This window comes from Ctenocephalides felis, unplaced genomic scaffold (assembly GCF_003426905.1).
Source record: "Ctenocephalides felis isolate EL2017-DRISC unplaced genomic scaffold, ASM342690v1 CF-g0.4_SCAFFOLD_03570, whole genome shotgun sequence".
NCBI classification, from domain to species: domain Eukaryota; kingdom Metazoa; phylum Arthropoda; class Insecta; order Siphonaptera; family Pulicidae; genus Ctenocephalides; species Ctenocephalides felis.
The window spans coordinates 20,125,739-20,149,624 of NW_020539724.1; the positions used below are offsets into that span (position 1 = coordinate 20,125,739).

At 26.3% G+C, this 23,886-nt stretch overlaps 1 protein-coding gene and 1 pseudogene across 2 annotated transcripts; one reads left to right on the forward strand and one right to left on the reverse strand.

The window, feature by feature from the left end:
- The first annotated feature begins 3,019 nt into the window (after nt 1–3,019).
- On the forward strand, nt 3,020–18,693 carry LOC113382956 (REST corepressor-like). 2 transcript variants are annotated; one of them, XM_026621213.1, is made up of 10 exons: nt 3,020–3,297; nt 3,926–3,982; nt 4,384–4,521; nt 5,186–5,400; nt 6,161–6,361; nt 9,617–9,822; nt 11,545–11,833; nt 13,855–14,112; nt 15,638–15,766; nt 18,449–18,693. In XM_026621213.1, exons 1-10 carry the CDS (start codon nt 3,195–3,197, stop codon nt 18,521–18,523), a joined length of 1,671 nt encoding a protein of 556 aa, XP_026476998.1. In that variant the 5' UTR covers nt 3,020–3,194; the 3' UTR covers nt 18,524–18,693. The 2 variants fall into 2 exon arrangements, with proteins under 2 accessions (XP_026476998.1, XP_026476999.1); XM_026621214.1 differs by lacking the exons at nt 9,617–9,822; nt 11,545–11,833.
- A 2,727-nt stretch (nt 18,694–21,420) lies between these two features.
- LOC113382957 lies at nt 21,421–23,130 on the reverse strand (annotated as a pseudogene).
- Between the last annotated feature and the right edge of the window lie 756 nt (nt 23,131–23,886).

Sequence of the window (23,886 nt, forward strand, 5' to 3'; positions counted from 1 at the left end):
TGAAGTTATAAAATGTGAGCAAATACGTGGCAAAGCATGTAAAAGAATTTAAAACTTAATGCACATTAACACTTCCGCCATCTTTCATTTTTGGTGCAGCACTACACGGATTGGGCGTAGCGCGAAATATGAATTTTCAGTAATATTTGTCTTGAAACTGTCAAATGAGAATTCTGAATATTATTAAAATTATCAAAAATTTGAACAGTTTATTGATGCTGATTATTATGTTAGTAATGCTAGATATAATTATTGCTTTGTTCGTCCTAAATTTTAAGTCAAATGATTTATTGTTGGTTTATGTACCAAATGACAATTGATAATTATTTGATATTAATTGATTGTAGAACAATGGCCTTTGTCTATTAAAATAACATAAATCTACTCGTCGATAGATTGACATATTGATAAAACATTTTAAGCGTTGTAATTAGCAACAATTCTGTTTCCAATATCTAGAATGACATTAAGCAACAATTTGTAACAATTTAAAATCCTTTATTTGAAATTAATAATAATTAAATTAGACAGCCAAGCTCTGAAAGTCGTTTATGACCTTAATATGATATAAGTTTATCACGTATTTAATGAAATGGTATAAATTCAACTATTATAAAATGTTTTTATGTCATTGAGAATCCGGAATATTGCTTAAGTTTTAACCATGAAAATAACTACTAATCTAAAATATTATTTTAACAATCATATATGCTTAGATAATACATAATCTAAATGTATTACATATTTAGATTTAACTAAATTTTCTAGAAAAAAAATTTCATAGTTTATTGTTGCCCGAAGGCATATGTTCGAACGCCATCTAAAACGTCAAAATTTTGTGTTATATTTTCTTCATAAGATTCAAAAAATATCCTATAAAGGCGATGAAGATTTTCAAAAAGTGTAGAAAATTCATTCTAGAATCATGTGTAGTATTAGTTTTTTAGTTATTGTCAAAATTTTAATATTATTTCAAATCCAGGTATAAATTTATCGGGCGTCTGTAGATTTAGCTTTTGCTTCATCTGTTAGACATTTTAGGTACTAGGCCCAATGGCTGAACAGTGATCGTCATTTACAGGGTCAAGGTTCGAAAATTATTAATTAATTCAATAAAATTTGAATTGAAAAAAAAAATTGAAAAATTGCAAATTTTTACTTTAGACCCTAAATTGAAAATAGAAAGCTTGGACTTGCAGATTGCTGGTATAATGATTAGTTTTTATTTAAATTATATTTATTATGTACTAATTTCGCAATTAAAGTCTGGTTTTAATCGCAAAATTTGTTATGGATGTGATTTTATGTCTTTCTAAAAAATCATGATTGATTTTTGAACTTACGTTTGAAATATTTAACTTGTAAAAAACTAACATATAAAATATTTCATTTGAGGCTTTATTATTGCAGTTTTTTTTATTATTTATTTGTATAAAATATATTATAGTCTTTATAGTTGTAACTGATAGCACAATAGTGATCTAATATTAGAACATATTATACTGAAGACTTTGTTTTAGCTATCACTCTTGTCATGGTATAAGCAATAAGGTATTTAGTTTAGGTATTAATGTATAAGTAATATAATATCAATTGTGTTTTAACAGATTATATTTAGTGATATTTATACAATTGTTTGCAATAATAGTCCTAAACTTTATATATATATTGAAATTACATTTTAACATAAAACCTCGAATATTAATGCTATAATAATGTTCAAATTCTTGAATGTATGTCATCATTCACCATTTTAACAAAACTAAAAATTCAAGTAAAAGCCAAAAGTCAAAATGTTATATTAACTATAAATAGCCATTTGTAAACGCTAATATTGATATTATTATTTTTATTATTATTATTATTATTATTATATTATCTTATTATATTATTATCTAATTATTTCTAATAAGTTATATTCATTATTATCTGTCACTTATTGCTTTTCTTTTACGTTTTTGTTTTTTTAGTATTATTTATATCATTCAGAAATTTAATTTATTTTATTTATTAATTTTATGATTAATTATTATTTGCTTTTATTTCATATTAAATCAACAAACTACGGATATCATTTTAATAAAAATTCTATCCTTTATTTTGTACTCTTTTTATTTAAATTTATGTTATTGTTTATTATTGTTACTAGATGTTAAATTATTTAGCAGTTGTAATAAATATTGTAATTAAAAAAAACTATAAATGGAGTAATGAACCAAGTAAAGTTAGTATGAGTAAACATATAGTTATAAAACATATAATTATTGCTATAATTGACCAGAAGGCAGGTCCATGAGCTGACTTCAACTTCAGACAGGAAGTTTAGTTCGACAAGTTTCCCTTTGATTTTACAAATCACAGTAATGTTTCCAATTGAAAATAATATTAATATATACTTTTAAAACGAATATCACTGTTGCCTTATATCGAATGGTTAATAAATATATATAGTAAGTCGCATTTTTGATCCTGGGTAATCGTCTTAACGAGGTTTTACTGTGTATGTGTGTGTAAATTATATTTGGTACGTTCTATGTGTGCATGCTATTAATTATAAATATGCTTTTAGTCATAATTAATCATGTACTTTAAATGTTAACACTATATTTGAATCTAAGGACACAATAGTTTTCATTTTAATTGAACTTAGCATATGCTTATAATCATGCCTATAAATATTTAATTTATTCAACAAAACCTTGAATATTATTATGAAATTTTATTTTGTTTTGGTCATTTCTTGTTCATGGTTATTTTATTGTAAGCTATATATTATATATTTATATATAAATAATGACTGTAAATGCATACACATATTCTTGTTTTTATGACAAAATTAGAAGATAAAACTACAAATAAACATATACCTGTCTGTAATTTAAGTTTATATGTAATATAGCAGTTAATAAGTGATAAGATTAATTGTATTTTATCCAAATGCGGCCCTAAATAGTGGAGCTTTTGTCCACCGTTTGCTTTATCATTCGTCACAACCTACAGACGCTCGATGCGAGTGAAATTATTTGAAGTTCGTATCTGCCATAAGCGAGATCGTATTGCTGCAAAAATTTAAATTTTCCCAAATAAATTTACGATAAAAAATAATTAAAGAAATTTATCGCAAATTTATTACATTCATCTTTAACTTTAAGGCAAAAATTTTCTAAATAGATTTGAATTTCTTGTGAATAATAATGGTGCTAGCCGAGCGTGGTGATTTGAGAAACGGCCGTCGGTCGAGGGGTCCGAGCCCCAACGGACATGGAACCCCCGATTCCAGTTCAGAGGACGAAAATGGTAATTTATTTCAATACACTTCGATTGTGATTATACAGGTTGATTTCGATGGAATATTAAAATAGTGTTAATCGGTTAAAATGTCTTGAAGTGCCCTGAAGATTGTCAGGAGTAGCTTGACAATTTTTTGATTATTTTTTTTCATAAAATAATTTTTGTGATTTCTAACTCCTCCTAGAAATTATTTTAAGGCATTTTATAAGCGAACAATGTAGTATTTTTATGATTTTTTGTTGATATTAAGTTAATTCTGTGCAATAGCAAGTTTACCTAGCCTATGTTGACGTCATAACCCGACATATTCGAATTTGTTATTTCGAAATTTTTGTCAAATTAATCATTTTATATTAAACGCTGAAAACTCATATTACCAATATATACTTTATAAAACATGTATTTCTCCAATTTTTCACGAATTTATTCATTTGTCATGAACTGAATACAGGCTAAATTCATTGTCACTAAGTGCATTTTTACACTAGTCATAAACATGAGCCCTTCAGACTTTTATTGAAACATGAAATTATTTTCACTTATATCTGACTTTTTGATCATATATCTTTGTTGGGATGGAATTCTTTTGATTACAAAAACAAAATTTGAAAAACTTGTTTTCAAATGTTTTCAGCATCAAAAAGGAACATTTCATCGAAGTCTGCTGCTAAAGGTGGTGGAACATATGAAGGTATGTTAATCAGTTGTGATTTGAAAAATATTTATTTTTATGTTTGATAATTATTAAATTCACGAATCTTTCAAACTTCATAAAACACCCCTGAGTTGCAATGTTATTAACTGTTAACCTATCTATTTTTTATTGTATAAATATACACTAAATTAAGATACAATAACATTATTTTCTTCTATTTGATAATTATTAAATTCACGTATCTTTCAAACTTCATAAAACACACCTGAGTTGCAATGTTATTAACTGTTAACCTATCTATTTTTTATTGTATAAATATACACTAAATTAAGATACAATAACATTATTTTCCCCTATTTGTATTTATTTTGCTATATTCATATCACATTACCTACTGTGCATGTATTTCTTTAATATATAATCCTTCTGATTATTAGCTGAAAAGATTCGAGTTGGACGAGATTACCAGGCTGTCTGTCCAGAGATGATAAAGCTTGAAGACCGGAAACCTGAATTGATGGCCGATCGTGCCTTATTAGTTTGGTCTCCAACTGATGATATACCAGATCAAAAATGTTAGTATTCTTAGACATCTAAATTCACATGGTTTGGGAAATTAGATATAAAATATATTTAATAACCTTCAAAATTATAAGAATAAGCACTATACATTTTATAATATATTGTATATATTAATGTATATCTGCTATATATTGCAAACGTGACAAGGACATGAAGTAATATTTATTATCATTAATTAGGGCTTGCTTATGAATAAATATTACTGCAATTATATATTAAAACATAAATTAAATAATACCACTTACATTCATATAAAAGATACCTTCTCATATATTTAAGTAATTAGGGCTTTGAAAAATGAATTTTTTTAATTTTTCACTCACATTGTTAGTATTAATAATAACACATAAAACTTAGTATATTTAACATTTGCAATCCATATTTTTTTAAAATAATTTGTGTTATACAAAATACAAAATCTTATACAAAATACAAAATCATGTTCTAAAGTGCAAAAGATGATTGGTCATATAAAAATATCAGATTGTATGTATTAAAGATGTACAGTTGCATTAGATCAATCCCAAAGACCTAAATATTAAGTTGTGATTTAATTTGTGCCATCTAATGCCATAACAATGCCAATTGCCTTATAAGAATTCCATAAACTTTATTTTATATAAGCTTGTATAATATAATAACTGTTCTATGTTTTAGTGGAGGAATACATAAATGTAGCTAAAGACAAATGCGGTTATAACGGCGAGCAAGCTTTGGGCATGTTGTTTTGGCATAAGCATGATCTTGACCGGGCTGTTCAGGACTTAGCCAATTTTACACCTTTTCCTGATGAATGGACTCCAGAAGACCGTGTTTTATTTGAACAAGCATTTCAATTCCATGGGAAAAGCTTCCATCGTATAAGGCAAATGGTAAGCTTGTAAATAAATTATTTATAAATGATTATTTGGATAATAGAATTATTTTTGTAGAAAAAAAATTACTTGTGTATCTCACACATATGTTAGATTGGTATGAAGTCAATAATCAAAATAACCCTATAAAATAGCCTTATATTAATTCCAACTTGCAGACTAATGTAGAACTTCTGTTTTATTATCTTCAAGCTTAAACTTTAATACCATTATCAATGACAAAAATAAAGTAAGTTTATTTTAGATTTATTTAGAACTTGATTCTACATGATATTTATAAAATACAGTCTAACTAACCTAAAATGTGAGTTATAATTCTGGAAGCCAAATGTCTGTTTTGTTTAATATTTTATTAAGTTTTTTCTAAGCAAACGTTTTTATAACTGAGATAGTGCTTATGTTCTACAAATGAGAAAGTCTTCAGATATTAAGGATTATTTTTATCATATTTTCAAAATGATTTTCAAAGAATTTATTGTAATTTATGGTTCGAGTGGAATTTATGTGTAAAATGTTCTATTTTTTATTCATGCAATTTGCTTTACTAGAACTTAACCTATGATTTATTCCAAGGCATTTTGCTTCCTTAATTCAGATTATTTTATATCTATCTGCTACTATCATCGGCAAACTGTATTAAATTACAATCATAAAAGTATATGAATAGTCTTCTTAAAATAATACTTAGGGCAATTTCATTGATTAGCAGTAATGATGTTTTATGAAAGTCTTACAAATTTGATTGGCACCTTTGTAGTTACCTGACAAATCAATAGCATCTCTGGTGAAATATTATTATGGGTGGAAAAAGTCCAGATCAAGAACGAGTCTAATAGATCGGCAGGCTAAACGTTTGCATTCGGAAAACATGCAAAATTCAAACTCCAACAACGACCGTGATGATAACAATGATGATAATAATGGTGGAGAAAATGATGACTCTGATTCTGAAGACAAGGTAGGATTTAAAATATCTGTTTTCATATATTATTATATGCACATATGTTTTTGAATATGTATATATTAATACATAGTTATATTGTATTAATATATAGTATGAACTCAAAATTACTGAATTAATTCTTTCTCACTAGTAGTCATTGACTAATGAAGTAAAGTTTCATATAAGCAAATGTTCATATATATTATATATATATATATATATATATATATATATATATATATATATATATCTGTGTGTAGATGTGTATATAACTGTATGGCTATGTAAATATTCCTGAGTGTATGATATATGATTGTGTATATGTTCATTAACATACCGGCTATTTCTTGTGTATGGAAAATATCGATGTTTATGAATGTGTTAAACATTTTGTATAAACATAAATCAACACAATGGGAGCTCTAATAATAACTAGAACGATACTTTAAATGTAATGTCTCACAATACATAGAAATATTAATAGAAGAAACAGGAAACATGACAGCAATAAACAAGATGTAAAAATATGTATACAAGGATAGTATTATTGTGTAAAAATAATATGTAGTTTCTAATAACAAATATGTTTTTATAAAATTACCAAAACTCCTTTATTAAATTTGGTGTTTGGTAAACAGAAATGGCCAACACATCGGGGCATTCGTCGAACTAGCAACACAGCTAATCATGACGATAACAGCTCAACAAATTTACAGGTCTGTTTATATGTATGGACATGTACAGCCTGGAAAGCAATTTTGTTATATTTCAAATACTACGGAAAATAATATAGATAAAAAAAATAGATATGGTGCTTTTTTCATGCATGTACTATACTCTGCACTTATAAAAAGAATTCTTAACTTTTATGAAGATGGAAAATATCAAGTTTCATGAAAATATCAGCAAACAATGTTTGAAAATTTAAATGAAAACTAGCTCATAGCAAAACTGCATTGATTTAGTAAAAAATACAAAAATATTATTCCCAAATTTTTATACAATATATTAAATTATGTATTTCATCAATATTTATTCTCTTCTTGTTGGTGTTACGTTTAGCATTATATTTAAAAAAATCGCCATTCGTTTTTATTATAAGGCAGAAACTACAAACTGAACTTTTGTCTTATTATAAGAAAAATTTCAGATTTCTTTAAGATGTAGCAAATTTGCTTTCTAGATTTTCATACATCAGAATGATAAATTTACTTGATTGTCAGTATTATCTGAATTAGTCAAAAGCACATTTTTATTTGGCTTTTTAGAGTTTTATTTTAATCACTAATTATTCATTTGCGATATAAAGGAAGGTAACAAATGAGTTTAATAACGGTTTGTACATATAGTCTTGTTTAAATTTTACTCATAATCATTTTATTTATCACATGGATCACAAAATTCATTGGTAATATGTTGAAAAATACATTTTTGCAACGTTAAATATTGAATAATTAGTAGAATATTTTTAATAACATAAGTAACAATAATGAGACAAATTTGTTGATATATTAAATTTGTTTTCTATTTAATATTCAGCACTGCCTTTTTTGCTGTTTTATTTTGATCACTGTCCATAAAGTGATTATTCTAGTGTTAAATAAAAATGAAATGTTTCAAAATATTTTTTTACTCTAGTGGAAGGCTATAATATTAACTTTATTTATTTATATATGTATACATATATACATCATTCAATAAGCCCATAGGAATATTTTACTTTGGATATTGAAATTTGGAATAATTTGTTGAAATGCGGAAATTAGTATTTCTATAATCTGCAATATATAACATATATTATTAATTAAAAATTATGTTATTGAAGTTTACAATACAACTACTAATTATTCAACCCTAAAATTCAATATCCAAATATAAATAATCCTATGAATTTATCTTTATTTAATGATGTGCTATATATCAGTTATATATTAGTAAAACAGAAAGTAATTTTCTAGACAAATTGTAGTACAAATTTGTAGCATGTGTATTTCTTTAAGTTTTAACATATCTTCAATTTTTTTTACTCGCACTGTTTATAACATATAAGTAACTAGCATATATATAAGCATAGGTTATATCAAACCAACATGATTGTTTTGCATGCTCTTAAAAAATGTTATATAGTTTGGAAGATAAATTTATCAAGATTATAAGAATTTGTTTTTTCAAATCTATATTCAATTATCTGTGTGTACCATGTATATGTATATAATACTCAATATTGCTAGCCATTACAATTATTATTGAAAATGAAATAACGCCCGAGCGTTAGTTCAACATTTGAAATTATGTGCGAGTATATGAACAAGATGAATCAATTATTCATTTTTCTTGTTGATGAAATGATTTTTTAAGTAACTTAAAGCTTGGAACAATGTCGCTCATCACTGTGCGTTTTTTTTTTATAAATAATGAAGCAATCATATAGTAATCTATCTGATCTCGGCTTCTGAAGTAGTTTTTGCAAATTAAAGGAATTATAATTGAGAAACTAAGATTACAAAACTTTCGAAATTGTTACAGAAAAAAATTATTAAAGAATCTATGAAAGTTCTTGGGATTTTCAGTTATGATTGTAACTTTTTTGGATTAATAATTTTTCTGTATAATAAATTTATTTAAGAAATCATGAACATTCTTGAAACTTGTTGATAGATTTTAATGAGCTGGCTACAATTTTTTGGTTTGCAACTTAATCTTAAACGAATAATCATTGTTATTATTTATATTTATTTTTTCATACATATGCAGAATATATTTAATAAATTAAAAGTGAAGATAGTAAGACAAAATTATTACCATTTTTTATGATTTTAAGTGATAGCTTCAAATTTGCACTGTTTTTTTATGTTTATATATTTGATTTTAGTATCACTTAAATTTTGTTACTATTCTCAATAACTGTCAGGTTTTTGTATATTTAGTAAATAATCAAATCAGTGATGATTGGCTTTGAATCAAAGTAAAAAATGTTAATCTTAGTCTTTAAATGCAAAGACTACACTTTGCTTGATGATTATGTTGTGCAGCTGATTATTATTTACTGCTGTGCAGAAACATAGTGTTCAAAAATTTATGATTCGATTTACAAGTATGAAAATAATTTAATGTGCTATATATGTTACCAATGTCTCAAAATTTGATGTTCTCACTTACACGAAAGTTTTTAAAGCATGTGAACATTATAATTTGGCTTCTTATATTATCCTCACGCGAAAGCTAGCAATGTTTTACGGAGTATTATATATATATTATGTGTACCCACAGGCAAACAATCATCAAGAGACAACATCGTCAAGCAGTTCATTACAACAAAATGATGATGAAACAAGTGGGTCAGGATCAAATGGTTATAGTGGAAATTACAATTCTTCTAAATGTACTGGATGTGGAGTATCATGTGTCCATTTACATGTTGCTAATGTTGGAACAACAATCGCCAAGTTGTGTGCTAGTTGCCATCATTACTGGAGGTACAAAATGACCTGATCTGATAAAAATTAATATTTTAAAACTAATAAAATAAGAGTTTATGTAGTTAGATACGTTAAAAGAATAATTAGGATTCAGACTTTTTAAAAATCCAGTTGTCAACATTATTATTTATCAAATGGATGTTCCTGCACAGAATGATTTGTTTGAAAACTGGAATATTATATCACTCGTGGTATTTATATTTGTTTTGTTTTTTTATTTTCGTATTTCAAAACCATTCACATGTTTTCAAATATATACAATATGTAAATTATAATCTAAAATTAATTTTTTAACTTAGTATGCATATACAACGCGACTTGTTGGCAAGAAATTAATACAAATCATTTTGTGCGCAATTAGTAAAAAATATTTGAAAACAAAATATCAATTTGTTTGATATAATAATTTTTTATTTATAATCTCTGTATAATTATATGTTATGGAGTATCCTAATAGATTTATGAATATTTAATCAGTATGAAACTTCTAATTAATCATTTTTTAAAGTGACTAAGGGCCATAGAACTTGAGTTAGTTCAGTCTATCATTCTTGGTGTATAGCAACTTGTTTTGTCCTTAAATAAGTGTTTGCATTGCGCAACTAAATATAAATTGAATTTTAACTTAATTTATATTCTAAAACGTATTTAATTTACCGAACTAGAAGTTTGTTTTCATAAAAAAATCGGATTTGCTAATTTTGTTTTCTCGACGTTTCAAGTCATTCTGAATCGAATAAGACTCGAAATAAGATTCTGAATCGAAATTTGGAAAAAGTATGTGTGTGTGAACAGATTTTTTGCCGTAAATCGACGTTTTCTCAAAAACTACTGGACCGATTTCAGAAATTTAAAAGCCATTTGATGTATCTCGATGAGGATTATCGTTTCTCAGTTTTGTGCGACGTTCTGCCGAGCCGTTTTTTCGTAATTTGGAAAAAACGTGTCAAACCGAATCGGTTTTAAAAAATCAAAAACTGTTCGAAAGATATTAGTTGGGAATGATATTTATTAGTTCTAGGTGAAAATCTACCGAGCTGTTTTCTTGTAATTAACTATTGAAAAAATTTTAAGGCAATTTTTATGTAACTTTTTTTGGCGATATATATCATGGTCTTATAGAACTTACTGAAATGTCAAGGCCTTACAACAAGTAGTTTAATTTTAAAAATTCATCAAAGTTTGATAAGATGGATGTTTTTTTTTTTGAGGTTTGTTAAAATTAAAATTTGACGATTTACTTGGTATAAGGATAGAGTGTTCGTTCGTTTTCAATTATGTTTAATAAATCCACTCGGAATACTTACGAAATCACTCATAAATTCATTTATTTATAATTGATTACGTCGATTATTTACACATATCGGGAAGTGCATGTAACTTGCCTCAAGGCAAAATACCAATACCAACTAGTTAGTTTATAATTCACGAAAATGGAGAAGAAACTTCATTGAAAATTTCGCTGAAAGGAAGTTAAGTTTCCAGTTCTGATTTTTTCAGAAAAATTTCTTAAAATGAGCTTTAAACAGTCGCGCAATGGCCAAAAAATTTGAGTCATCACATTTGAAGAACAATATTGTTCCCTATCTTTCGTATTTTGACTTTTTTGTGAATTATAGATATAATATTCAACTGATTATTATGGATACTATCGGATACTTCTGACATAGTAAATCTTAAAAAAAATCATGTATAGTATATAAGTTTATAATAAATTAGGCGCACCGGTAAAATCCGGCCAACTACTGCTTCAACTGGAGGTTCCGTTAAGAAACAGAATAATAAAAAGCACTTGCCGCGCGGCATGCGTTTAGACCACGACGATTTGCTGCGTTTGGCCCGAGAACAATTATTTTGTAGCAACACAAATGGCACAAATGAAAGTAATAAAAATGGAACGAATGAAAATAGTACCAAAAATGGTCTCAAGGAAAATGATGCTGTCAAAAACGCTGAAACGCTGCTGCTTGCTCCATTGGATAGAGAAATTGTTTCATTGAAGATACAAGTATTTGCATTTTAATCATTATTTTTAAATACTATAATATAGAGATTTTTTTTATCGTGGGTACATCATTGTTGTCCAATGCTTGTGTACCTGATTCTTATGATGTGTATTGCAAAACAATACATTCAATTAGAATAAGATCTTACGATTTTAATAACTGCCAGATTACTTTATGAATGCATAAAATTTGATTTATAGCTTTCTGTTCTTTTTTTTTAATTTAGAAATACATCATATTGGAAGGCATTGATGTACATTATTGTAAAAAATCTTCAGATTTTATATATCTTAATATAGTAATATTGAATTTTTAGAAATAGAAAGCTCCCATTGATATGATTCCATACAATTTTTTGTATGTAATTTGAAACTTATTTTCATTTTCAATTTTGGATTATTGGTGGAATTATTTGAATCATTTAGATATTAGTTTTCTTTGAACTAAAATATGGGTAACACTATTAGAATGAATTTCCTGGTTGGTTTATATATATATATATATATATATATATATATATATATATATATATATATATATATATATATGAGTAAGTTCTTCAAGGGCATACATCAAATAAAAGGCAAAGATTTAGAAGTTAATCTTTAATTTTTCCAAACGTTTCGACATAGTATTTTATGTCATCATCATGATGACATAAAATACTATGTCGAAACGTTTGGAAAAATTAAAGATTAACTTCTAAATCTTTGCCTTTTATTTGATGTATGCCCTTGAAGAACTTACTCATATTTCTCAACATCAAATTAACTACTTTAACATATATATATATATATATATATATACATATGTTGATAGTTTTCTTGATATTGGTACATATCGAAATATATTGAATATATTTATATATTGAAATATTTTGCAGCCCAATAATCAAATTAAAAGATTAAAAAGACAAATTCTTTATTAATTAAACATTTCGACACTTAATGTTTGTCATTATTCAGTAATATAAAAAACATTACTTTCTATACGTCGTTGAATGAACATGCTTCAAATTGGGGCATTATGTTGCTCATTTAATTTTTCCTTTTCATTAATGATCTATTAATTGTTTTTCTTTAGCACAATTTTGATGTTTTTAATAAATTTCATGTTTTTGTATTTTTCCTGGTTTGGTATGAATATAATTTTCTTCCCTATTTATAATTTCTATCAAATGTTGTGATTATGTAATGTTTTTTATTATACTGAATGATGACACATGTTAAGTTTAACTAATAAAGAATTTGAATATATATATATATATATATATATATATATATATATATATATATATTGGTATATTTTTTATGTAGCCTCAAATATATAGACTACTTGACTGCCTACAGAAGTGTTTTAGTTTAAATAGTGTATGATGAAATTTGAGTCTTAAATGAATATTTAACATAATATATCAATAAAAACAAAATACTTCTTAAGCAGACAACCATTCAAATAACAGAAATAGAAAAAAAAACTTATTATTTTGCTAAAAAAATATATATTTAACCCATTTCCATACATTTTTAATCCCAATTTGATTCTTGTTCAGTGAATAAATTATAAACTCAAAATAATCAATAAATATATAATAAATAAATAATGCTGAAAAATTACATCAACCAAAAATCATTTTATATATAAAGCTAACTATTGAAATGAAATTAAATAAAATATAGAAAACTTACTGCACAAATTTTTTAAACATTGAAACAGAGTCAAATTGCTAATTGGAAAAACATGATAATCCATCAAAAAGATTTTTTAGGAACTTAATTTAATTTTCATTCTATTTCTATTATCTCATGAATTATTAGCCTGTTTAGGAAGTATTTTATTTTTATCAACATATCCACCAACATCTGAGGAAAATTATTAAATAAATTATATGATTTTTTTATTTTATACTTATAACACTACTTACACTTCTGTACTTATTTACTTACATTACAAACATACTTTTTCAAAATCTCAAACTTTTACCTTGTGTTAGTTTATTAATATATTTTCATATTTTATTTAGGTTCAAGCAAATAAACAAGCTATAGGCACTCTCAAACGTAAGATTAATTCAGATACAAACTCATCAACTACGACAAGCACTTCTTCAACATCTATCAATGCAAGTGGTGGTAATGGAACTTCGGCTAATCAACTTATTGAAGAAATAAGACAATGTGGTGATGCAACACATCCGAGTGTTAAAATTACGACAAAATGGTCGAATGAAGAACTGCTATTGGCTGTTCAAGGTGTGAGAAAATATGGAAAAGATTTTCAGGTAAGATGATAATGTATCATTGATTTATATCTTGAAAGGGCTGAGCTCTGTCGCAATTACCTAAGAAAAGTGAGTATGAAACATTAACTTGTTAAAGGCTTGTGAAATTTGTCTGATGCATTATACTTCTGTCTTCATTTTACTTAACAAACTTGACAGAATTTATAGTTTTATATTGCTGCTTGGTTATAGCTAGAAATTTTGCTGAAGGCAAAAATAACATCTAATTAAAGTGTCTGCAGATTTTAATCAACTTCCATGCTTTTTGAAATCTTGTAATGTTTTGTAATATTCACTATAACAAGAAATGCAATACAAAATATTAATCAAAAAGAAAATATGTTCTTGCTTATTAAAATTTTTGTTCTGGATTAGCTAAATAAATATTTAAATTTTATGATTTAAACTATATTTTTTTAAGTTTTCTCATTATTGAAAAGATTAATGGATCACAGATTTAATATCTATCCATGATTTTTTAAATAAAGTTTTGGCCTTTTTATTTTTTCAAAGATATCTATCCACTGGTTTTTAAACATAGTTTTAGCCAACAGGCCAAGTTGAGTTCTAAATCTAATAAAAGCTTTACTCAAGTTCTGAAAAAAGAGTGCATGTAAGTTTCACACGCGATTGAAGTAAAACTTATTTGCTACTGTTCAAGATGGCATTTAAGTGAAAATAAATACATCATATAACAATTTTGAATAATAATTAGTAATATGGTAACACATTTCTTAGTGTCAACCATTATACACATTTATATAATGATGAATTATAAATTATATATTTATAATACCATTAAAAATATGTATAATATTTAAAAATGATAATGTATTTAAAGTCATACTTCAAATATGACATGATCGGTTTGTCATTGTAATTAACATATAGAAATGAAATTTTATTAGAGAAATGAAGTAATTGCTGATTAATAAATTCTATAATATTCGTTCACACAGTGGATTATGTTAAACAACCCATAAACAAATATTGTTTTTGCAACTTCACTCATCATGTAATTGTGTTTGAAGAACTTCATGTAATTAAAATTAACATACATTCATTGACAGCTGATATTTTCTTTTTCTTTTTAATCAAGATTTGTAATGCGATGTAACTTTAAAATGTTTATTTACGTATGCTGATTTCCTTGTTGATATCGGTACGCATATAACGTTGATGCCGGTACGCATACAACGACAGATCTCTATTGTCATACAAGACGACTAATCACAATCGACCCATATTGAAATGATTTCACCGAGTGCAAATTTGTACGGATTTACACCCTAGTCGCGTCTAAAGGAGTTTTACTTTAATTAAATTCATATTTCTCATATATTATCTGCTGGCTGTATCAAATAATATCTAATCATAAAGTTTTCATTTTCTTATATGTTATTAACAATATTTGTTCCTTGTTGTTTTTTAGGGAAACCTTAATACTTGTCCATAATTTTAATGTTGATGAACTTAACATTTTATTATTAAAAATATTTCTGACTTGTTTATTATACTTTTACAGGCAATTGCTGAAGCAATTGGTTCTAAAACAGAGGCCCATGTCCGCGCATTCTTTATTAACTATAGACGAAGATACAATTTGGACAGTGTTTTACGAGACTATGAGCAAGAAAAAAATCAGACTCAACAGGTATGGATGTTACAGAGTGTGCTAACATGAAAAAATGTATAAATTGTAATTTTAATTGGATGATTGTTTGGGTGTTAAAATATACAGTTTATTTTTTTTATTTATATATTTTGCTAAAAATTAATATCCTTTATATCTTTCTCTAGTTTATTTTACTTTTATAATGTCAAACATTCACATTTTTCTTTCAATTTAATATTGAATTTGTTACTATATTTTTTCAGTCTTACATATTAGAGTTTCCTTCAAGTTAACATCAACTATATTTTTGGTTGACTATTATTTGAATTTTAATTTTGATAGAGATTTTTAAATATGGAAGCATTTTCACTTTATAAGATGGGTTATGGTAGCAATTAGAAGTGATCAAAGATATATATTATTAACACTTTCGTTTTGTTTTGGATAATTACCCAGATTAACATAAGCTCTTTCTAATTATACATATTCATTTGAAATTAATATAAAACCAGGGAATTTGAAGTTATAACAAAAGTTTATTTAGAAAGATATATGCATTATAAAATTAACATTATTATTATATGGTCTTTCTAATTTTTCTTAGTTAAAATGTTGAGAATTATTGATATTACAATATATAAATCAATTTAAAAAAGGGATGAACTGTTCTTCGAGCAACAGACTGTAGTATCTTTTGAAAGATATTTATTATATATAATCTATATAGAGCCAAGAGTGATTTCTTAAAGTACTTCAGTCCAAATTTGGATATATATATATATATATATATATATATATATATATATATATAATTTAGGGTGGTTCTTAATTTGAATTTTCTTGCTCCCAGGGGCTCAAATGCTTCCAAATTGATGAAAAACAATTCTAACTATTATTAACTTCAAGCATGCAACCAAAGTTTCTTGGTTTTTCTTCCTAAGTAAATACTTATTCCTTGAAATATATCAATTTTTTTATTTATGATCAAAAATTTAATTTTATTATAAATTTTTTTAATTATGATCAAAATAAGCAAATACAATGTTATTCTCAAAATTTTGATTTACTTGTTGCTAACTAAGTTATAAAACAAATGGAATTTTACCCATGTTATTTTCATAGAAACTTTGATTGAATTGTGCACTATCTAAAAGACAATATTAAGAGCTAAAACCATATTAAAAACCACCCTAATATATATATATATATATATATATATATATATATATATATATATATATATTTAGGGTGGTCCTTAAAATGGTCATTTTCGAATTTCCTTGCTCCCAGGGGCTCAAATGGTTCCAAATAGATAAAAAACAATTCTCTGAAAGTGTTAGCTCTTAATATTGACGTTTAGATAGAGCGCAATTCAATCAAAGTTTGTATGGGAAGAGCATGGAAAAAATTTTGAAAATTTAAAAAAATGTTTTAGGTATAACTTGGCGACAAATGAATGAGTTTTATTCATTCATTTGTTCGCTAAATTACATCTAAATAACATTTTTAAAATTTTTGAAAATTTTCTCATGCTATTTCGATACAAAACTTTGATTGAATTGCGCTCTATCTAAACAATAATATTAAGAGCTAAATCTTACAGAGAATTGTTTTTTATCTATTTGGAACCATTTGAGCCCCTGGGAGCAAGGAAATTCGAAAATGACCATTTTAAGGACCACCCTAATATATATATATGTATATATATCCAAATATGGACTGAAGTACTTTAAAAAATCACTCTTAACTTCTCTAAATAGTCAACACTTTATCCTAATTGTTATTATCTACAAAAAAACGAAAGTTTAAATGATTAGACTTAGCTTTGTGTAAATATTTTATTTATTTACTTAGATTTTTTTTAGATTTATGGGTAAAGTTCTTTACAATTTCAAATTGAATTTACAACTGAAATTACAACAATTATTCAAAAATAGAAAAGAAAATCAAAGTTCAAATTTAATAAAGAAGATGCCTTGATATTATGTATTCATTTTGAACATCTTCAAGTGATCTCAATTAATTCAGATAGTTTCTTTAGAAATTTAACACTTTTTTGAAAAATGAAGTAGTATCAAATGCATGGAAAATATTGTATAACAAAGATACTACAGGCAAAAATATCTATATTTATAAAACGTGACAAGAAATTAGTAAAAAAAATATTTAAGTTACGGGTGGAATAGTAGTACAGTACTACTTGAAGTCTAAAAGCAATTGATTTTTAGTAATTTAATCGAAACGTTGTAAAATTTATAATTACTTACTTGACATATTTGAAAGCATAATAAATTAAAAATTTTCGATACCAAGTCCATTAAATAAATAAAATTATTGTTTCTTGTCTTCATTATATAAAAAATCATCTGAATACTAAAGCTATTGAGTCGAAACAAATAAATTAACTAAAGAAACTACTTCAAAAAGATAAAATAAAGATGAAAGCTATTGATTTTTAGTAATTCAATTGAAATGCTTGGTATTTTTGAAAGCGTAATAAATTAAAAAAATTATATCACGTCTATCTACAAAATAAAATAATAAATAATAAATTTATAGTTCTTTGTCTTCAATTACTTCAAAAAGTCTGGTTTGATGATGGGCAACAGTTTCTTGCATATGATGTGTTAATATTTAAACTTTCTGGTTTTCAATTCTTTTTTCAGGGTTATTTAAATCTTAATTTGTGAGATAATGTTAAATTTTTGTTCTAATCTTTAGATGGACATAGATAACAATGAAACAGGAACTTTTTCCGAAAGTAATTCCCAAGCGCCGATGGAAGCATCAAAATAATATCATTATAGAAAATTTTAATATAGATATATAATTTTATATGCATGTGTTGTGACACATGCGCCCCCTTAGCTATAAGTTCGAATGTGTGAATAGTAAACTTTATTATGAATAAGATATAAATTAGTTAAACATAGATTATTATAAATAATAAATTGATTTGATAAGCACATCATCTTATTGTGAATATGAGTGTGTATGATTTTACATGCTTAGAATTCAATTGTTTTAAAATCAAATACGAATTGTTAAACTTTCATTTTTGTCTTTTAACATTATATAAATACATCATCACAATCAAGTTTTTAATGAAACTTGTGTCGGTACTAAGAGCATGAATATTCTTTTAAGTAAGTGATATAATTATGATTAATTGTGATTTAGAATTTTGACTTTATTTCAACATCTGCTTACATAAACAACAATTTGTTTATTTGCTCTTAGAAATTGCAGGGTCCATAACAATTGGAAAAGAATATACAAATCAAAAATGTTGATAAACTGAAAAGACAAAAAGAATTTTTAATAATTTATCGAATTTAGGCTTGTTTGTCACTGGGTGCATGTTTGTATAATTTAGTATGAATGAAAGTTTAGAAATACCTTATTTTATCATGTATAGAGAGAAGAGACTAGGTGAGAAAGTATCATATAATAACGCCTTAATGCGTTCAAGAAAATTAAATTATTTTATCATTTAAACATTATCTAATTTTAAGTTTTATATAAAGATTTTAAGTTGTTAGATATTTTCAACAAAAGCTGCCTGAATTCATCACCAATCTAATTTATTTAATAATATAATACAGATCTAATATTTACTTGTTGGTGTGTAATGGAAGGAGAAGGAAACCCTTTCATAAAATTTTTTAGAAATACCTTATTTTATCATGTATAGAGAGAAGAGACTAGGTGAGAAAGTATCAATATAATAACGCCTTAATGCGTTCAAGAAAATTAAATTATTTTTATCATTTAAACATTATCTAATTTTAAGTTTTATATAAAGATTTTAAGTTGTTAGATATTTTTCAACAAAAGCTGCCTGAATTCATCACCAATCTAATTTATTTAATAATATAATACAGATCTAATATTTACTTGTTGGTGTGTAATGGAAGGAGAAGGAAACCCTTTCATAAAATTTATATACCAGTGTGTAATCTAGAAAAAAAGATCTCGTAGAAAAATATATATTAAATCGTTATATTATTTGGTGTAATACGTTTGTTTTTCCTTGCTTACTTATTTGATTTAAACATAACTTACTTTTATTTAGAGTTGGCAGTAGTTAATTTATACAATTAAAATGATACAAAATATATTTGTATTTTTAGATAATATACTTTTTAGGTTTATTGCTATATATCTAATTTTATTTAATGTTTTATTTTATAATTGTAAATACTTTGCTATCTTAGATAAATACAGTGAATAGTATATTTTAAATCAACCTTACAAATTACAAGAACTTTGATTTTATTAATGCTTTACAAGCAAATTATTTTCAATTGTTTGTAAATATTCAAATTGAATAAAAGGCTTTGCCAAATTTTGTAAATTTGTCAAAGCATAATGAAATGATACTAAATTATATTTATTACTATCAATTTAGACTTAATACAAATTTAAACAAATTTTTTAGAATGTGTTATTTATTGCTTCAGAAATGATTGCAGACTATTTCGTTGTTGCAGAATATGATAAGAAACGCATACATATTATGTTCAAAACTGCCTAAATATATTTTATACATACACATATACATATAGTATTTATGTATATTATTATATACACATATATTATATTTAAAATTGTATATAATTATTCATGTATTATATATATATATATATATATATATATATACATAATGTAAATGTTTGCGCTGCATTATAATTGTAGTTCGTATGTATATATAAAATAATGATTAGGTTTTTTTTATTTTAACTATAAAATTCATTTCTATTATTGACATTTTTTGTTAGGTAAATACCATAATTATTAAGTATATCACAATTAAGTATACCGTTTAGCATAAACAAGTAATATATATTTTATATATACTTGCATGTATGTCTACATACTGTTACATACGTGCAATTAATTAAAACATATGTGGCTGCTTTTTATTTCATTATACATCATTGTTGAAATCAGAAAATGTGACTCTATTAGTCCTACAAACTGCTCTGGTTTTATTACATTGTAGATTTTTATGCATCTGTATGTATAAGATTTATATAACTTTCATATGTGATTTTTCATCTTAATATTTCATGTGCATGTTGGTGTCTTATTGATAAAACATGTTTTATGAATTAGTTTTTGTATGTTTATTTTTGTGAGTTGAAAAAAAACTATGATGAAAAATAAATTGAAAATGCTTATATTACATACAGATACATTTATATTAGCAATTAAAGCATCTGTATACATTTTTAACATTGTGTTGTACTTTTCAAGATCATCTTTATTTGTATGTAAATATATTGAACCACTTATTTACATGTTGTTTATGTATTTATTTATGTTTCTTGAGTATAATGTGTGAAGAGTGAAAATGTTAAGTGGAAAACATTTGAAGCTTTATAAAATATGAAATGTAAATAATTATCAAATTAATTTACTCTAATTTTGGTTAGAAAAAATCTATGCAATCTTTGGCATAACATAAGAATTTATTTTAAAATATATTAAATACTGTTTCAAATTATTATTGTTATGGTTGTGATACTTTAAAGTGATAGATCAGTTATGAATATTTATGATTTTGCAATAGGTAATTAAAAACATTTTTACAAAATATTGGTTTATTTGAAGCAATACATGAGGAATGTTAACATAAATAGAAGTGTTTAAAAATATTCAAAAACTTGATACAAGAAATTCATTTAAAATCTCACATTCTACAAAAACACTCGAGTGCCAATTCAATAAATAAAAATCATGCAAGCAACTCAAACAAGCATCTTGTAAACTTGAAATAACAGCCTAACATGACGACTGGACAAGCATTTAGTTCTCATCAACATCAGCCTCTTGCTCTTCATCAAATTCTGCCTCATCATCAGCAGTGGCTTCTTGGTATTGTTGGTATTCAGAAACCAAATCATTCATGTTGCTCTCGGCTTCAGTGAATTCCATTTCATCCATGCCTTCACCAGTGTACCAATGCAAGAAAGCCTTTCTTCGGAACATAGCAGTGAATTGTTCTGAGATACGCTTGAATAATTCTTGAATAGCAGTGGAGTTGCCAATAAATGTTGCAGACATTTTCAGACCTCTGGGTGGAATATCACAAACTGCAGTCTTGACGTTGTTTGGAATCCATTCTACAAAGTAGCTGCTGTTTTTGTTTTGAATGTTCAGCATTTGTTCATCTACTTCTTTCATTGACATGCGTCCTCTGAACACAGCTGCCACAGTCAAGTAACGACCATGTCGGGGATCACATGCAGCCATCATGTTCTTGGCATCAAACATTTGTTGTGTTAGTTCTGGTACTGTGAGGGCTCTGTATTGTTGGCTTCCCCTAGATGTGAGTGGTGCAAATCCAGGCATGAAGAAGTGCAAACGAGGAAAGGTACCATGTTCACAGCCAATTTCCTCAAATCTGCATTCAATTGTCCAGGGAATCTAAGGCAAGTAGTGACTCCAGACATTGTTAAAGAAACTAAATGATTAAGATCTCCATATGTAGGTGTGGTAAGTTTCAAAGTTCTAAAGCAGATATCGTAGAGAGCTTCGTTATCAATACAATAGGTTTCATCTGTGTTTTCAACTAATTGATGAACAGACAAAGTGGCATTGTATGGTTCAACTACAGTGTCTGAAACCTTGGGTGAAGGTACTACTGAATAAGTATTCATAATTCTGTCTGGATATTCCTCTCTGATTTTAGAAATAAGTAGAGTACCCATACCAGATCCAGTACCACCTCCCAAGGAGTGGGTCAATTGGAAACCTTGTAAGCAATCGCAGGACTCTGCTTCTTTGCGAACGACATCTAAAACGGAATCAACAAGTTCAGCCCCCTCAGTGTAATGTCCCTTAGCCCAGTTGTTGCCAGCTCCACTTTGTCCAAAGACAAAGTTATCGGGACGGAAAATTTGTCCATAAGGCCCTGAGCGTACAGAGTCCATGGTTCCTGGCTCCAAATCGACAAGAATGGCGCGGGGAACGTACTTGCCGCCGGAGGCTTCATTGTAGTAAACATTAATACGTTCTAATTGAAGATCAGAGTCTCCATGGTAGGCGCCAGTTGGGTCGATACCGTGCTCATCTGAGATGATCTCCCAGAACTAAGAAAAGATTAAATATTGTTAACATACGTCGAGTTGAAGGGAAATTGTGATGTATGGAGTATATCTTTTGTAATAACATTACCAAGCCCTAGCAAAGAAATCAAACAATTTAGGCGGCCATTTATTACATAAAATACAATTACCTTAGCTCCAATTTGGTTTCCACATTGTCCAGTTTGAATGTGCACAATTTCCCTCATGTTTGCTGTTTATTTCTCGAAACTTGCACGAATTTATTTAATGAATCAGCGAATTAAAAACTGCAGTTGACGCTGACTTCGGCTGCGCTAATTTATACAAGACCGGCTACGCCCGATGCTGCGTTCTCATTGGATGGAGCTCATGTTACCAACTGCAAAAAATATATTATTCTGTTTCAATCGTTAATTTTGAATTATAGTTATTTCTGCAAGCCAAACATTCTACATCTTTCGATTGAACACGACACGCATCTTAAAATCTCAAACGAAAATTATTATCATTAAGAAGGTATTTATTTTAAAATTAGGCTTTTTATTATATGTAATGGGATTACAGATTAGATATTTCTTTAAATTAAAATTATGTGGTGCTGTTCAAGAAATCTAAACTGAAGAAAATATATCGTTTTGATTCTGGAAGATTTATGTATAATAAATCTAATTGAAGTTAATTTATTCACGATAAAAAACAAAAATATAAATATTAAAAATTTTCTAACCAGTCAACTTGTAAATTCATATATGAAGTTTATCATTATGTACATACAGTGCGAAGTGCATATTTTGGGCTTGTTTAAGCCACTGTTTGAGAATCTTTGCAATCAATATTTCACCAAGTGTTGCCATGAATTTATAATAAATTTCTGCTTCTAAAATAGTCAAATTTATCATTTAATTTCTTGAAATAATTGATTCAAAGTAGTATTGTTTATTAGGAATATAAAATAATAATTTCTTAAAAATAATAATAAAATAAACTCTTATAAATAATTTATTTCCATGTTGGTCATGCAAAATATTGTGAAGTTTCATTAACTTCAGAGCGAATCATAACCAAAGCGATTCCTTGAATAAATTG

Coding starts and splice junctions, on each gene's coding strand:
- LOC113382956 (XM_026621213.1), top strand. CDS start 3,195: ATGGTGCTAGCCGAGCGTGGTGATTTGAGAAACGGCCGTCGGTCGAGG. Junction 5,401..6,160: donor TCCATCGTATAAGGCAAATG/GTAAGCTTGTAA, acceptor GCACCTTTGTAG/TTACCTGACAAATCAATAGC. Junction 15,767..18,448: donor AAAAAAATCAGACTCAACAG/GTATGGATGTTA, acceptor TCTAATCTTTAG/ATGGACATAGATAACAATGA.